The sequence below is a fragment of the Balaenoptera ricei genome, chromosome 6 (genome assembly GCF_028023285.1).
Source record: "Balaenoptera ricei isolate mBalRic1 chromosome 6, mBalRic1.hap2, whole genome shotgun sequence".
NCBI classification, from domain to species: domain Eukaryota; kingdom Metazoa; phylum Chordata; class Mammalia; order Artiodactyla; family Balaenopteridae; genus Balaenoptera; species Balaenoptera ricei.
Window position 1 is genome coordinate 69,285,584 of NC_082644.1, and position 18,633 is coordinate 69,304,216.

At 42.5% G+C, this 18,633-nt stretch overlaps 1 protein-coding gene across 1 annotated transcript in view; it reads left to right on the forward strand.

The window, feature by feature from the left end:
* The window catches only part of LOC132367085 (histone-arginine methyltransferase CARM1-like), a 248,593-nt gene that overhangs the window by 166,060 nt on the left and 63,900 nt on the right, over window positions 1-18,633 (forward strand). The window contains exon 5 of the mRNA XM_059924811.1: window positions 10,893-11,003. Within this exon, the coding sequence (XP_059780794.1) occupies window positions 10,893-11,003 (111 nt within the window). The remainder of the gene's footprint in view (window positions 1-10,892; window positions 11,004-18,633) is intronic.

Genomic DNA, 18,633 nt, shown 5'->3' on the forward strand with positions numbered 1-18,633 from the left:
AAGAAAGGAAGTAACTCATGACTCCTGCTAGGTGCTTTGCATATCTTATCTCATTTTAATCCTTGCATGTTAGTCAGGGTTTTTAGCTGCCAGCATCAGAAACCAACTCTGCTAATTTAAGAAAAAAAAGAAAAAAGAATTTCCGAAAAGGATATGGGATCATCAGAGAGCTAGGCGTGGAGGCTACAAGGCGAAAAATAATTTCCAGAATCGTGCTGCAGAATTGATCTCTGGGAGACCTCCGTGCAGCCAGACGTGGGCACCGCAACCTGCATAGGCTTCACCCGCTGCTGCCCTGGAGTGTTGTCCTTAGAACCTTTCTCTGTTGTGCTGCTGGAACCGGGAGGTGGCCGTGACCGCACCTGAGTGGATTCTGTGCTGTCCTGCGTCTGCACACTGTCAGCTTCACAGTGCAAAGTGCATCTTATCAGGAGAGCCCCGGTCATGCCTGTGCTTTAGCTTCAGGGGTGCTGGAAGAGAGCAGCAGACACCTGTAACTTCCCAAGTGGGGGGCTGGTGCTGCCCCAGAAGTGGGACATTCTCCAAGCATAGGAAGGGGGTTCAGATGCTGAGAGGCACAGAAGAATGGTAAACGCCCGCCACACCACACGACAACAAAATTCAAGGTGTATTATTAGCCTGATAGTATAGATAAAGGGACCAGCGATACATAAATTTAACTAACTTGCTTTAAGGTACACGACTACTAAGTGGAAGAGCTATATGCGAACTCACGTCTGCCGGGACTGCACAGTGATTTTGGGAGCGACATAAAGCCATTCTCTGTGTGTTTTAGGTTGATAATCAAACTGATATTTTATTTTATCTTTGTGATTTTTGGAACGTGTATGGGGGCAGGATGTGATAGTGAAAAATGATCTCTGATACATCTATATATCTCTGTCTAGTGTGTGTGTGTGTGTGTGTGTGTGTGTGTGTGTGTTTCCCTATGGCTTGGACTTTGGAGGCTGTTTTAGTTTCCTAGGGCTGTCATAACAAATTACCACAAACTAGGTAGCTTAGAACAGCAGAACTTTATTCTCTCACAGTTCCAGAGGTCAGAAGTCCAAAATCAGGGTGTCAGCACGCCCATGCTCCCTCTGAAGGCTCCAGGGGAAGATCCTTCCTCGCCTCCTTCTAGCTTCTTGAGGTTGCTGGCAGTCCTTGGTGTTCCTTGACTTGTAGATGCACCACTCCAATCTCTTCTTTGTCACATGGCATTCTCCCCATGTGTCTGTGTCTCTATGTAAATTTCTCTCTCCTTGTAATGACACCAGTCACATTGGATTTAGGGCTCACCCTAATCCAGTATGATGTTATCTTAATTTGCTATATCTGTAAAAACCCTATTTCCCAATAAGGTCACATTCACAGGTTCTGGGTAGACATGAATTTTGGAGGACACTATTCGACCTAGTATGGAGGCTAAGGTTCACTTTAGGTCATATATCACAAAAACTCATCCCTGGGATAAATTCTCTGTAATACAGGTGAGGAGAAAGAGGTAGAAAATGGATCTTGGTCTTAACTGATCTCTTTGGCCCCGTAAGCTCTAAGGGGGTGTCCACATAGATTTCCTGAATGTGAGTAAAGCAGATGGTGTGTCTGTGCCAGGATTCTCCTGAGCCTGAATAAAATCTGCTCCTGTAAGAGTACTGGAGAAAGATGCCAGAATCAGCAGAGGAAAATGCTTTCATTTGGTATGAAAGCAAAGTGCAGCTTTCAAGGAGAGCCAAGAAGACTGAATAAACAACGATCACAGACTGTCTTTCAGGGCATTTGGGAAAGAGGGAGCTAGGGGCTTTAATGCAGTAGATGGATTTCCTAGTCAAGATAGCTGTGCTCCAAGCCTGTCTCTGTACCTTTCAAGATGCTGACATGTGACCTTAATCTTTTTGGGGTTAATTTTAAAATGGGATAAGAACACTTAACACATGATGGCTATAAGAATTTAGTGAACTGCTGTACCAAAATCTCAGCACAGCATCAGAATTCTGTGGACATACTGGGAAATTTGAATCAGAAATCACTGGCACTTAACTGGGCTTATTAGGGTCAACTAGGTTATGCTGCTGTAACAGTCAACCCCCAGACCTCAGTGGTTTAAGCCAATAGAGCTTTATATCGTGCTCATTTAATCCATTATAGGTTAGCTAAGGGCTGTATTTTGTCTCATTCTCACTCCAGGACCCAGGCTGAGGAAGCAGCCTCCATGTGAAACATGACTAGTTCCTGTTGCAGAGAGAGGCGGAGCGTGGCAAAGCACACTCCTGGTTCTTAAATCTTCCACCTGAAAGTGACCCATGTTAACTTCTGACCACATTACATGGTCCAAAGCAAGTCATGTGGTCACTCCTAATTCCCAGAGAGCAAGGGATACAATTCTACCATGTGCCCATAAGGAGAACCAGAAATATCTGGTAAGTGGCACTAATGACTGTCATACCAGATGCCACTCTTGCAAAATCATTAAAGAAGGGACAGATTGCTAAGGTGAAATTCTCAGTGCCTCAGCTCCGCATGGGAGGGAACTAGGAAAAAAAAGAGGTTTGAAAAAAATCAATATTTCACTGGTATGGTTTTAATGGCTAACTTACTATTAACTTCTGCCTGGTGGATTCCCTTCCCACTGAAGTCAAGGCATTTTAGAAACATCCTAGGGTTGAATTTCTAAACCTTTCCCATTCCCTCTAAGACAGTGCCATGAAGGGCCAGTTTGGAGCAACGACTGACTTTGTTAAAGGCTTATATAGAAGACTCTATGCAACAGTAACTTCTAAAGTAGATGTCTTTGTTTTAATATCTGCTTTCCAGGATAAAAATGTAAGTGGATAAATAGGATAAAGTCAGTAAAAAGGAGTTAAATTGCTGTACTAGAACCTGGTCTTTTCCAGCACTGAACCAGGAATTGGGCATTGATGAACTTAAGAGCTTGTGCCTGTATCTTCTTTTTGCTTGATTTCCTAAATCTGAGGTATTGACACAATCACTCAACTCCAGAGTGATGGCTTAGGTTTAGAATTTAGAAGTTCAGAAACCCGAAAAAGACAGAATCACAGAAAAATGTCAGTAAACATGTTGAATTTTGTTTAAGTAGCACCATGTTCTTAGCCTCAGTTCCCTGAATCACAGATCATGCGGCAAAGGCTTACGTGGTAGTACTTTCTTAGGGGGGGGGGCCATCTCAGTGGAGCAGGAGCGAGGCAGAGCAGGAGGGAGAGCAGGTGTGAGGGAGGGCATTACTGAGCTGGCCACAGCTTGATGAAAAACCGATCACTCGCTGTCACCGGACATCTTCAGGGAGGTCGTATGAAGCCACTCTGTCTTCAAACAGTTCATCAGGGGAGAAAAGGAGAATGATTTCTCCATTGGCTGCCATCTCCCACTGGTGAAGCACGCCCCCACAGGGTGTTAACTCCCTACTCTTCATGGTGCACATGCATGCGTGCCAAGTGGGTACTGTCGTGCCTGCCCCATGCCTCAGCTGCAACAGGGGCACTGCGGTAGGAGGCAAGGGACAAAGTGCATGTGGCGTGAGGGAGGTGGGCACTGTTTTATTGTACCCGTGAGCAATGTGAGGGAACAGGAGAAGCCTCTGCAGCAAACTCCTTCAGCTGTAGCAGCAGCAATGAAACTCAGCTCCATGTTTCAAAGACCAGTACAAGCAATTCCTAGGGCCACTCTGGCCGGCCAGCAAGGCGAGCATTCCATTCTGGCGTGCTGCAAAAACTGAAGGTGTTATAAACATCCCCCAAGCCAGGAACCAGGGAGTCAGGCTAGACTTTTCCTTTCCAGTTTCCAAATTCTTTAGCTTCTATTAATCCAGCAGTTTTGCAACTCCTTCTCTTCCCCTTTGTCCCACAGCTGATTCTTTGTTCTCATTGTTGCTATATCTTTCCTGGAGGATTGCAAATATTTTCCAATTAGTTTCCCTACTTGTCCCAGTTAAGATGGCTTTGGCCTCCAGTAGGAGGAAATGCCTACTTAAATTGGCTAAAATGTTGGAGGTAGTGTGATTCTGAGGTGTTTTAATCCAATTTCTCTGAGCATCACATTTCAATTTAACCATGTCCAAGAAAGAAGAAGCATCTTTCTTACGTCTGTCTTAGAAGGGAGAAAACCTTTCCAGTAGCTCCCAACAGACTTCCCCTCAGGTCTCATTAACAATATTGTATCACACACACAAGTGTAATGATTACTGGCAAGAGAAATGGAACCACTTATGATTGCCCTGGACCAATCAGGATCCCCTCCCTGGGACTGGGGATGGTTAACCACACAGAGGAGGATAAATACGCAATAAAATGAGGTTCTGATAGGAAGTAAGAAGGGACTGATGTTAATTAGGAACCACCACTGTCTGCATTGCAACCTCTGATCTTGTGCCCTCCAATCCACGCCACCACTATGATGCTGCTGAAATACGACTATGAAATAATTCTTCCACTGAAAACTGTTCTATGATCCTTCTTTGCTTAAGGATTAAGTCCAAGCTCTTAGTGTCGTATACAAGACCATCTACAATCAAGCATCAGCTTTTGCTTTTGCCATGTTCATTTCTCAACCATGCCCCCACTTGTACCTCTAACACACACATCATGCTCCTGAGAAAATTTACTGCCTCCCAGACATGACTGGCTCTGTCATTCTTGGGTGCCTTTGTTCAGACTGCTCTCCTGCCACTCCCTCCATTCAGATGGCACACATTGACTTACCTCTTGATTTTCACTCCTCGGGTCATCTCAGTGAAGTCTTTCCAGAATCCTTGGTAGAGTAGACTAATCCTCCTTCATAGTTTCACTGGGTCCATTATATAATACTATCGTTGCCACTGTAACACAGCATTATGCTTCTCCCTAGTAGACAGTCATGTTATTTTCAACTTTGCGTTCCCAGCATCTAGCAGTATTTGGCACAGTGGGTAATAGAAGACACTTTTGATGTCTGGTGAGTGATTGAGTGCCTGAGGGTTTAGAGCTGAGTGAGCTAGTCTGAGTCTATTGGCAGCATAAGAAGGGGGTTAATCATGGAGAGAGAAGGTAGGAGTGATCAGCATCTTTGTATTTTCTGTAATAATAGAGAAAAATAGTTGGAGAACTGGTGAAAGGGTGGTTAAAAGATTGGTGAAGGGTTTATCTATCCTCTGCCAGAAGACCAGGTGGAATGAAACAGGGTGCTCATAAGTATTATTTATTCATTATTTAAATACAGGCAACCCTTTTGTTGAAAGCAGGTTTCACTGCACAGCAGATGTAGAGTTCTGTCTTAACGGGGAGCTATCACAGCAGAATTCTTCTGCCATAGAGAAAGTTCTAATTATCTGAACAAGATTTAAGCCTAAGCTGCAAAGGCCATCAAGGGATGTCTTCTGCAACTCTTGAAGTGATTTGGAATTTTCCTTCTTTGACAAAAGCTAGAGGAAGAGATGTGATGGACTGCAAAAGGCTGTGTAGTTCCCTCATTCTGTTTCTGCTTGGAAGCTGTTCAGTCACCCTGTTGGTCAACAATTTGAATGTTGGAATAGTTGGGCGCAGTGTATGGGGTAGGGAGCCCGTGGCAGGTAACTATGATGATAAAGTACATGATAATGCAAGAGCGTGGGGTACTTGTAACTTGGGGTGGTTCAGTGGAGATATCTACAGATGTAATAAAATAATGGCTGGAAGAAGCAGCAATGGCTGTGGAAGTGCCAGGTGGGTAGGACACAATTTCGGAGTATAAGGCATACAAAAATGACAGTTGGGGTATTGCAATTCAGAGCAGCCATTGATATGCTCAAGCAAATAAAGAAAGAATGAATAAATAATAACTGGCATAACTGGAGGAATTGACTGTGGGATAATCAGGACCTCAATATTGGAAAACAGTTATAAAACTGCTAGGGTGAAAAGAAGGCTAAATGGGACAAATATTACTGTAGCCTGAACAACACAGAAAATAGAATTGAAAATGAAGGGAGTGGCTAAGAGCATAGGGTTTCAGTTAGGTACGTTTGTTTTTATCTCATCTCTGCCATTTATTAAGTGTATGACTTCAACTCCATCTGATTCTCAGTCTCTTTATCTGCAGCATGGAGAAAATAATGGTACCCACATTAGATAGTTGTCATCATGAGTAAATAAGGTAAAAGTACTAAACAAGCATAGTACATAATAAGTATAAAAATAATGGTACATATTTATTTTTACCTTATTATTCAAGGGTAGTTTTGTTTCATGTTTTCTTAAGGACCTGGATGTTCTTTGTTAATTTTAGCCTAGTGAATCCAAATAAATAGCCTTGAACCCTCTTGGGGCTTTTTAGACCTGTTCAAACATTTTGCAAGATTTCTTTGCCTAGGAAACCATAAGAGCATGTAATTAAAATCATCTGTACAAGCAAAATGACCTTATATTTTTAATATTTTTAAAACCTTATTTACAAATAAATTCACAGAACTTTTGGCCACTGTTACATGGACCAATTGTTGACTTTTCCCCATTAGCCCTCGCAAGGATTTCATACCATTTTCTGGTGCTGCCCCATATAAGCCCCAAATTAGCCATTTTTATAGTTGCTGCCTGTGTATCCAGGGGAAGCTGAGGATGAATTCTCTCTCTAGAGGAACATTGTATACCAGAGCTAACTGGATTGTAATGTAATGACAATATGGCAATGTCCAAAGAAAGTCATCCTTTGAAGGATGCTTAAGATCACAAGATTGAAGAGGATGTGTTACGCTGGTAGAAGGTACTTTCTCAGGGAGGTAACAGATTCGCGCTGTACCTTTTGGATCATGAATCTGTTCCCTATCTGTGGTAGTGAGACACATTTTTATTTATTCAGTTTGTTTAACAAAGATGTAGTGAGTGTTTTTACTGTGTGCCAGACCCCATGCTATATCAGGGATTCAGTAGTGACCAAGAAGCACATAGAGGTCTCTCCTTTAATGAAGCTTGCAGTCCAGGGGAGGGAGCAGAAATTAATCAAATAATCCCTCTTTGAATGAAAAACTATAACTGTGATGAATGTTATGAAGGAAGGGTTTGAGTAGGTGATGATCAGAAAGCGTAGAGCTGGAGGACTTTACTTAGCCTGGGAGGGGAGCAAAGGCTAAGGAAGTCTTCCCTGAGGGAGAGCTGTTTGAGATCTGAAGGATGAGTTGGTGTATCAGCCAGGGTTCCTGCAGGAGAGGCAAGGCACACCTGACAAGGTGTTTTAGAAGAGTTAAATAACAGGACCATTTACAGTGACGTGGGCAGAGTAAAGGCAACCAACACGGTACGGTGAAGCACCCTGGCACTACCAAGAGTGGGGACCTGTTACCACCCCTTGGCCTAAAGGGGGAGGGGGAAGGGGTAGTTGCTGGAAACCTGAGAGAATAGTCATAGCTATAAGAGATGGAAGCTCAGCAAGAGCTGTGGCTTTTGGTAGAGGGGACACAGCCAATGCATGGAGACCCGGGAGGGAGGAAGCCAGGAGAATAAGTCATCTGACCTCACTGTCCTCACTCCCTCTGACCTCCTGTTGTCTTTTCTCTTGGGTGATCCCAACCAGAGTCCAGTAGCATGGAGCCATCGGAAGTGTTTAGGGTGTGGTATGGTCAGATTTACATCTCTTCACGGTCCACCCTTTCCTCCCATCTTCTGCTGCACAGAAAGATGGCCATGGTGCTACAGACGGCTGAGCACTGGGTCGTCATCCGGCTCTGCCCTTTGCCAGTAGTGTTACCTTGGGCTGGAAACAGTCTCTCCAAGCCTGTTTCCTTCTCAGTACAACGGGGACATAACTATGTACTCTCCATCCCAGGGGGGCATGAGGCTCAAACAGATAGTGTCAGGGGAACGTCCTTTGGAAACTGGCAACTGCTTTACACGTGGAAAGGGATTTTATTACTCTCTTTTGCCTCTGTCTGAGGTGAGATACTTTTCCCTAGGATAAGAAAGTATAACTTAATGTCTGCCAAGGTCCTCAAACATACCCAGTTCTGTGATGGCCTACCAATGGTAGAATAAAAAATGGGCTCAATATAATCTTCTGTGAGGACAAGAAAACGTGATGAGAGGCAGCTCCAAGGCTTCCTGAGGTGCCAGATAAGACGGTGTAACAGAATTATCTGCATTAATGTCCTGTCTTCTCCTAGTCAGGGAAACCCCAGCTGGAAAGGGCTGAAGGAGTGTATTTCCATTAGAGCCTAAATACTTGCTTGGACTTGTTTGTTTTTCACCAGAGAATGAATTCTCAGCCTTCCTCAGCTTTGTTTCCAACATTTCATGGCTTACGTAGACGGGGCAGAATGTCCCTCCCTCCCCTCTCCCTCTCCTGCAAGCCCCAAACCGAAAATTCACTTGTTAACTTTTTACATATACACACAAGCGGGAGACAGATGGCATTATCTGGATAATGCTAGCAAAAGATCAGATTCTTTTTCAAGGGCTATGCTCTGTTTTGAAATAGCCAAATGAATAAGGTTGTTTTGGCTTGAAATTAGTTATCGAAATAAGGTATTTGGACAACAGTTTATAATTTTTCAACTCTTCTCTAGGTAGGGTCTGGGCCTGTCAATGCATCTTCCTACCAAAAGGCCTAATTTGGCAAAAAGCTGAACCATATCAGGCTCCCTCCCATCTCTGAATTTTTCTCTCTCTCCCCATTCCCTCTGTCTGATGTCTCTCTCCCAGTGGTAAAACGTTTCTTTGGTTTTTAGTCGGCAGGATCAAGAGAACTGAAAAACACTGCTCTAAGATGTGCTTCATGGCACCCTAATAAAAGAGACAAAGTGTTCCCTTCACACATTTCTAGGACACCTGTCACCAGAGCAAGCAGGTGCAATTTCTATTGTATCTTAATTTTGTATCCATATTTTGGACTGAGCATAGTATCTAAGGTATTATATTTTTAAAATAATTTATTAATTTATTTATTTTTGGCTGCGTTGGGTCTTCGTTGCTCTGCACGAGCTTTCTCCAGTTGCGGCGAGCGGGGACTTCTCATTGTGGGGGCTTCTCTTGTTGCGGAGCACGGCCTCTAGGCGTGTGGGCTTCAGTAGTTGTGGCACGTGGGCTCAGCTGTTGTGGCTTGCAAGCTCTAGGGCACAGGCTCAATAGTTGTGGCACACGGGCTCAGCCGCTCTGTGGAATGTGGGATCCTCCCGGACCAGGGCTCGAACTCATGTCGCCTGCATTGGCAGGTGGATTCTTAACCACTGCGCCACTAGGGAAGTCCTATTATATTTTTAATTGAAGAAGGCTCTGGAAAGGTTCTTCTGGATGTGGTGCATCTTTTTAGGGGACCATGGATTGCACTCTCCAACCTACAGCCTCCTCTCTCTAGACAGCAGTCATGGGTGTTCTTGCAATAAACCAGGACCATGTGAAGATGAAGTATTTCCTAGGGAAGATGAGGAGAAGTGAATAGTGGTATTTCTAAAAGTATAGACAGCCTGACAGCAAATTCCAGAGACTGGGTGACATTTTAAATTAGTAATGCTCCTAATTATCCAAACCCTAGGAGACCATATGGAATAGAGCCACAGCTCTAGGATTAATATAAGTGAGCACCGTGAACCCATTACTAACAGCATGTTCTCTTAGAATAATGGCACCGTAGCTGTGTCAGCACAGTGTGATACTGCAATTAAAACACAGATACACACATGAACAACCTCTGATATTTCCTATTTTTTGGAAAAATTTTCCTACTATCAAAGTAAAAAAAAAATATATTATAAATTTTCCTGAAAAAAGTAATACTTTGTTTCCTTGTCATTCATTGCCTATTGGTATTGCTGGGTTAAAATATCAGATTTATAAAAGTGAAATTAAATAATCAACGTGTGATTTTATAGAACGTGAGCTTGGAAGGCAGAAGTGCCCAGATTCAACTCCTGGCTCCCCTACTTACTGCTAGGTGAACTTGGGCTCATTCAATGTCTCTGATTTTCAGTTTGTCATCTCACAAGTGGCCATAATAAGGCTATCTATTCATACATTTATTGTGAGGATTTAGAGCCAAGTGAAATGCCTTGCTCAAAGCTAGTGCTAAAAGATGCTAAGAATAAAAGTCACTGATGAGACAGAAATACAGGAGCCTGAGATTTCAGCGATCAGACTGAGCTTCAGACCTCAGCTTCAGCTGTGCATGGGGCCAGGGGCCCAATCCAGACTGTCCTCCTCTTCCTCACAGCATGCAGGTCCAAATGTTGGTTGGTCCCTTTGTGCCAGTGAATGGTGGTCTTCTTGATTTAAGTCCTAGGTCTGAACACAGAGAATAGAAGTTTCTGGAAAGAAGTTTCTGTAAATTCTATGTGTCCACTGTCTTAATACCCTCCTACCCTCCATATAAACCTCCCCAACTTTTTGGAGGGGGCCTAAAAAAAAAAGCACATATCTCACTTTTGGATTTTTAAAGACTATCTTCAGTTTTTCCTGAATATATATACACACACATATACATATACATATAATTTGCATATACATATGTATATATGTATATAATGCTAACAATTATTTGAGACAGTTTTCATTTTGTTCATGCTGACAGGTAGGGTAAGCAAATTCATTCATGACCCACTACTTTTCTTGGCCCTAAACATCCTAAAAGTAAACCATGTTAACAAAGAAACTGTAGTGATAATAACAATAATTTGAAAAACACCAATTATACACTAAGTGCTTTGTATACACTTCATACTAATCCCCACAGTAAACCTTAAAAGGTGGGTATTATTAACCCCATTTAACGTAGGAGAAAAAGAAGTCTCAGAGAGATTCATAACTTGGCCAAGGTAAGACCACTTGTAAAAATCAAAGCTAGTACTTTGTCTGCTCACAATGCTCAAAGTTGGCATGATGCCAACAGCTAAGCTCCGGTTTGTGTTTTCACCCCTTTTTTGTCTTTTCCTTTCCTTCCAGGTTGTTCTAGATGTTGGTTGTGGATCAGGAATACTGTCATTTTTTGCTGTACAGGCCGGAGCTCGGAGAGTCTATGCAGTTGAGGCCAGTTCAGTAGCACAATATGCTGAGGTAAGTGGTTGTACTTTTACAGCAGTTACTAACTAGGTCTTCAGTAGACTTCAGGGGACTGAGTGATGGACCTTCCACGTAGGTTATTTTAGAAGAATTTTTGTTTTACCTGTCTGATTTTTTTTTCCTGTTGGGATGTTACTGCTGAAAGAGCCCGCCTTCACTGTAGTAATTGATATGAAAACAATTATTTTAAAAATTTCACGATACTAAAATTATAACAAAACTTTCTTGGGCCTGGGGGAGATGAATGCTATCTTATCTTTAATGACCTACTGAGGTGAGGAGTCAGACATCCCTGGAGCTAGGTTTATTTTTTTTCTTAAATGCTGTACTGACAGTAACTGCACCAGTCACTTTAAATTTCAATTTTGGTTTAAGGCACTGTTGCTACATGGTTGTAGTTGGAACATGGACAGATGTCTGTGCTTCAGGGAGCTTTTTCAGATTTCAGGTTCTGATTGGAGGACAGGGAGATGCTTTGTTTTAAATATGGTACTCCGTTATCATTATAAAAGGTGTACAAATATTGGAGAATAAGTCAAAGTCAAGAGTTAAGTAATAATAGCTTTCAGTAATATTTGGATGTAATAACAACCCAGTCAAGCTGCAGAGCTGGATGTGTGTGCGCACGTGCACGCACAAGGTAATGTGCTTGTCATTCACACCTGGAGGATGCCTGCATTTAAATGAGGGTTAGAATGGCAGATAGAGAGGGACGCTGGGCTGCTGCTTCTGAGGAACATCCTGAAACTTTCCTCCGACCTGGGACAAGTGCTAGCTCTGAGTGATGGTTGGTTTTGGATTGAATGACCCAGAAGGGGCCAGAGACCAGTAGACAGTATGGCATGTTCGGAAGGAAAGACTGCCAGGGCCTGATGGCTGGCATGTTGTTACACTCTCTTCTTCCAACAAGTCTTGGATAGAATATTTTTGGTCATTTGCTTACGTACCAATTCTTAAGAGTCATTTTTATTAACTATTAGGGGCGCACAAAAGAATATTTGTAAGATGTGTACATTTTAATATTTGTAAAATGTGTACAAATGTGTACGTTTGTAAAATGTGTCAAGAACAACAATACAATGAATGTGTGTCCACTGCGTCTGTTTTTTTTTTTTTTTGGCCGTGCCACGTGGCTTGCGGGATCCTAGTTCCCTCACCAGGGATCCAACCCACGTCCCCTGCAGTGGAAATGTGGAGTCTTAACCACTGGACAGCCAGGGAAGTCCCAACTATGTCTTTTAAGAGATAGGCCATTAGCATTTCCATTAAAGGCTCATGTGTCTTGTCCTGATCACTTCTCTCTTCTGCCCTAAATAGAGGTAACCACTGTCTTGAATTTTTGTTAATCACGTTCTCGCCGTTCTTTATAGTTTTACCGCATATGTTTCTGTCCCTAAAAAACCTATCCTTTATGAACTTTCCATAAATGGAATCGTAATGTATGTATCCTATAACTTGCTTTTTTCACCCAGCATGATTCTCCTGAGGGTCATTTGGTTGATGCATACAGCCATTGTTTATTCCTCTTCAGTGCTGGGTAGTGTTCTATTATATGAAACGCTCAGTGCACTGAGCTGTTGACGGACTTTGGATGGCTTCCATTATAAAAATACTATTATAAATATTCTTATACACACTCCCCACTGCATCTGTGCTGGAGTTTCTCAGTGTATACCCAAGAGTAGAATTGTTGGGTAATAGGGCATGTATACCTTCACCTCTGTTCTGTGATGCCAAATTGTTTTCCAAAGTGGTTGTTCCAATTTTCACTCCCTCCAGCAGTTAACGAGAGTGCCATTGTTCTCCAACTTTGTCAACACTTGATACTGTCAGGCTTTGGAATTCTTGCCAATCTGGTGTTTATTACATATTTGTGGTTTTAATTTGTATTTTCTACTCACTAATGACTTTGAGTATCTTTGCACAGTGTTTGGCCATTTGTACTTTCTCTTCTGTGAAATACCTGTTCCAATTTTTTTGACAGTTTTTCTTTTGAATTGTTATACTGACTCTAATTCATTTGTAGAAATGATTTCTATATTCTGGATATTAATTCTATTCAGTTATACATGTGAAAAATGTCTTCTCCCAGTTTTGTACCTCACCTTTTCTCTTTATGGAGTTCTAAATAAGATTTAAATGTGGAATTCTAAACAAGAAAAGAGGAAAATACAAGCTTATATAGAGAGAACCCATAGATAAAAATGCCTCTGCTTCGATTTTAATAGATCTCAAAATGCAGTCTTAAGGGTCAGGAGTTGAGGGTAGAACTTTGTCTCAGGTGTTGCCCATTCATTTAATCACATCTTCATTCACTTGCATCCCGCAAGTCTGTTTCTTGGGGGATACAGGAGAAACGGAAATGACGAAGGTGTATTCCTATATTCAGAGAGCTTCTGTTCTAATAAGAGATTGATCCTGTTGTTGTCTCTTGTATCAGACACCAAAAAGAGAGAGAGAGAGGGAGAAAGGCATTAATTTAGAGATTTCCTCTTTCTCATATGGTTTGTTTTCTCATGTAGTTAAGGTGGTTTGAGACATACTTGATAGTTATTTTTAAAAATTTCATACCCTTGGTTGTAGTATTTTAAGGGAAGAGAGGAAGAGCGAGCTAGTGGTGCATTCCCTAGACATAGTCCTGTGTCCCTCAGAACTGTGTCCCAACACACACTCACAGTAATCACCAGCACACCATGGGAGGGGCCGTTCTGGAACTGTGTGTGTGATTGGTTTCTCCAAGAGAATTCTCATCCTGATTAAACACATCAGCAGGACTGTTGGCTTCTCACAGAGCAGGGCTACCCTCATGGACACTTTTACCCAGAGGGTCCGCTGGATAATTGTAAGGGTCTCTAGCAAGAAGCCAATACAGAGAAGAAAAGGGAAGGAACTTAAAATTGTAGAACTTTGTATTGTTTTAAACTTTGAAACTGTTTTAAACTATTTAAAGCGTGGACCTAATTTCAAACTTACAGATAAGTTGTAAAAATAAAAATAATTCAAAGGCTACCCAAATGCTCTTTACCTAGATTCACGTGTTGTTCACATTTTACCCCATTTGCTGTGTCATTTACTCTTGCTCCCTTCTCACCATACCTGAACACACACATACACAAATATGTATACATACGTATAGGGGGGTGTGTGTGTATATATTTTTTACATATATGTAGATAGAAACACACACACTTTTTTTCTATGGGTTAATTATATACATCATAGCCCTTTATCCTTATACGTTTCAGCGTGGATTTCCTAAGAACGAGACCATTCTGTTATATAAACCAAGAAGAATTTAAAGGTGAAAAAGAAGCTGTACAATGACTTGTCCATTGAGTCTTTTGATGTTACTGAATAAAAGGTTTTGGGGAGGCCCCAGCGTGAGCAGAGATACGCTGTCACCATGGGCGTTGAGGCGAGAAGAGTCTACACTTAACTACCTCTTTCCTTCCTTAGTATTTCCAGGGAGACTTGATTTTTAAAGCATTAAAACCAATGTTCCAAAGAATTCTGAAGCATCAGAGCTTGATTTTGTCTTTGGTTTTGGCTTCTATGGAGGATTTTTGTATTTCTGTAATCCTTCTTTTCTGTGTATGGCTAGGGCGGGGGTGGGGGGGTGGTAATGGGGCGTGGGCAGGGGTAGCTTTCCAAATGTTGTGGGGACTGTAAGGCATCCTTGAAACCCTTGCTGCCAAGTCTCCTTTGCCCCTGAGGCCTTCCCGGCACGTGGCCCTAAGGACAGGCTAGTTAAGAATGCATTCAGGGCCAGGGATGGTTAGAATCTTCTCAAAGGATGGCTTTAAGGACAGCCTGGTCCCTCCTGATGGAACCCGTGGCTTTAAGGACAGCCTGGTCCCTCCTGATGGAACCCGTGGCTTTAAGGACAGCCTGGTCCCTCCTGATGGAACCCGTGGCCTCCGCCGTGCTCCTGGCTGCTGCCATGGGTGTCATGAGATGTCCCCCCGTGGGCCAGGCCTTTCACCCTTGCAGAGGATGATCTGCACCAGCTCTTGGTTTCTGCTGCTTCTGTCGACACTCGTCTGTACAATTTGTGGGTGGCAAAGGCGAGTGTAAGCAGCACACAAAAGATTTTCACTCCAAGAATAGGCTTCAATAGCCTCTCGGCACACAGTACATGGTGCTATTTTCCACCTTTTCATGATTTGGTAATTGAACAAGCAGACATTTAATTCTGTTCTCTGGAGTCTTCATTAAATTGCTCGGAAAATATAAAATTGTAACAAGAAAGAAAAATGTATAAATTTAACTACCATTGCCTGTCCCTGGATTCTTCTCATGAAAGGCTTCTGGGCTTTAAGTAAACAATATTTTCAGCTTGCATAGAATTCAATTTCAGTCGCATTCAGTGGCTCAAACTGATTTTGTAAGGGCTGACCTCAGATGACGAGATGATGTGAATGACTCCTTGTCTGGAGGGCATGCACATTTAGTCATTTTTTGCAGGGTGGTCATGAACCTGCCCAGGTGCAGCCATATGCTTTCACCCCGGGCCACATCTGACATTTCTGGGTCAGTAACAAGAGATCATTGTCCAAGGAACAGGGCAGAACTAAAGATCTCCCGTGGGTTCCCAACCCATGAGCCTGCCCACCTCTAAAGGGCAGCTATCTCTTGCTTTTTTTTTCTTATTATGAAACATAAAGCTGAAGCCCTCAGATCATACAGACCAAATGGGGAAAAAAGGCATTAATCAAATTTATACATGTATATATAGTCAAGGGGAGGCTATTTCTTAACTTAAAATTGTGCACGAATGCATGTCATGTCTCTCTATCTAGATGATAAATTCCTTGAAGGGCAAGGAGATTAAAAGACTATGAGGGTAAGCAATCATGAATAGATTTATGTGTTGTAGTCAATTTAAACTTACAACAAAGCTCTCTGGCTCTTAGATTTAACAATGTTCATAATAATTATTGGGCCACTTAACAATTAGACTTTACTAGTACACAGTTCCTATATATGCTTCATTAGGATGACTTTTAAGGAGTCAGACCAAGTATTTCTAGGTCATGGATGGTGGAGGTAAAGGCAGGTGGAATTGGAGCTATTGTGACGCTGCCTTTCTAGACCTGCTGGATTCATAATCTAGGACTCTTCTGTCCAATATGGTAGCCACTAGGCACGTGGCTCTTTACATGTAAATATAAACTAATTTTTAAAATATCTTTATTTTAATATAATTGCTTTACAATGGTGTGTTAGTTTCTGCTGTATAACAAAGTGAATCAGCTATATGTATACGCATATCCCCATATCCCCTCCCTTTTGAGTCTCCCTCCCTATCCCACCCTTCTAGGTCGTCACAAAGCATCGAGCTGATCTCCCTGTGCTATGCAGCAGTTTCCCACTAGCCATCCATTTTACATTTGGTAGTGTATATATGTGAATGCTACTCTCTCACTTCGTCCAAATGAAGTTTCTTAGTCGCACTAGCTGCCTTTCAAGTGCTCAGTGGCCACAAGTAGCTAGTGGCTATCATATTGAACAGTGAAAATACGGAATATGTCCCTCACCAAAGAAAGTTCTAGTGGGTGGCACTGATGAAGAGGACACAGGTGGCCATACGTCACTTTTCTGGCATGTGATGGCCAGGCTGGTGGCTGTGTTCACTGCCAGGTATTGGCAGCCATGGCCAGGTCAGACTGGTGTGATGTTAGGTGAGGCAGCCCTCCCCAATCCCTCTTGCTGTGGGCATTGTTTATCTTTCCCTTATTTATGTGTAAGATCTGGCATAGAACAGGTTCCCTAAGAAACAGACTCTAATGCACAGATTTGCATGCAGGAAGTTTATTGCAGAAGGTTCTCAGGAACCTGACCTGTGAAGGAAATAAGATAGAATTGGGGTAGAGGAGTTAAGCTGAAATGTAGTTGGAATAAAGGGCTCAGGCAATCCCACAGGGAATTCTTGAGCTGGGGAACCCCATCAGAGTTGAACCACCTGAGGCAAGGGCCTTTATATTTCACATTTTTAAATATACACTTCCTCAGGAAGGAGTGTAACTTTGGGTAAGGTGGCTCTCTTGGGCCGAGGGAAGTTCGTAGACCAAAACTCACCCGAGAAGCATCATCTGGCAACATTACCAGCAGCTGGGGGAATGACGCCTTGGTCCTGAAGGAAGAATCTTTATGGTACGCCACAGCAAGTACTACAAAATCAAGATGCAGGATCCTCACTTTGGTCTATAGACAGGAAGCTGATGGAGAATAAAGATATAATGGTAAATCAAGGAAGAGGGTTGAATTGGTGGAGCAAATGGGATGATACTAAAAGCACAGGCAAGGTCACAGGGTAAATATGTTATGTGTGCTTTAGGGGTGGGCAACGATTTTCTAGAAACTCAGTCCATCATCTGATCTGATGTACTTTGTACTACTCTAAGGTCTGTGAGGACACAAAGTACATATAAGATGTGATTTCTCCCCTCAAGTAGTTTGTCATCCAATTGGATTTCACACAGGTGAGATTCTTGCCATAGGACAGTGAATGCCAAGTGCATCTGAATGGCAGAGACGAGAAATGTCAGCACAAGGAACAATTCCCATCAGCTGGGCTGGTTACGGAACCATCAGAGAAGAGTTGCAATTTGACTTGAATCCTTAAAGATGAAGAGAAATGAAATGCTCCTCTTCTTTTTCACCTCTTACAGCCAACAATGAGATTTTTAAAAAACCCTTGGATTCTTATGGGATTCCTCACCTTAAATATGTTGATAATCTCTTCACAAATGCTTTGAAGGCCATTTGCTGAAAAGGTACTTCTAATTTTTAATCTTGAACACTAGAAAGACTGTATACTTTGAAGTTTTCTAATGTGAGTTTATCCTTTGAGCTAGGATTTTTCTCTAATTTCTTTAGTGTCTCCAATAGCTAACTTCTCCATTGTCACTCTCCCACAGACACCAAAAGCCTGAGTCACAAAATTCCATCCAGCCCCATCAACAGTTCTTTATTTTTGAACTGACAATAAAGTTAAAAGGTGGCAATAACGAATCTGTTAAGGAAATAATAATACACATTTTGCATAGTTGAAGTTTTAGAATTTAGGTTGCATTTCCACATCTATAAACTCATAGTTCTTCAGGAAGAGTTTTTGAGGTGCTTGGAGCAGATAATATCATCTCCACATTACAGATGAGGAAGAACCTTGGAGAAGTTAGGTCATGAGGATGGGACACGGCTCATGAGACACAGTCCTTCACTGCCACCTCCTTCTTCAACATCCAGGTAAGCAGTGACTAGTGGTGTCTTTGGAGGTGAAGAGACGAATGTGTTTGTCTAGAAGCTGGAGCACCTACCCCTGTAGATAGTTCATACAGGAGCCAGGAGGAAAAACATCTTTTTCTTCTGAAGAAATCTACTGTGGGGACTTCCCTGGTGGCGCAGTGGTTAAGAATCCGCCTGCCAATGCAGCAGACACGGGTTCGATTCCTGGTCCGGGAAGATCCCACATGCCGCAGAGCAACTAAGCCCGTGTGTCACAACTACTGAGCCTGTGCTCTAGAGCCCGCGTGCCACAACTACTGAAGCCTGCGCTCCTAGAGCCTGTGCTCTGCAACAAGAGAAGCCACCGCAATGAGAAGCCCATGCACTGCAACAAAGA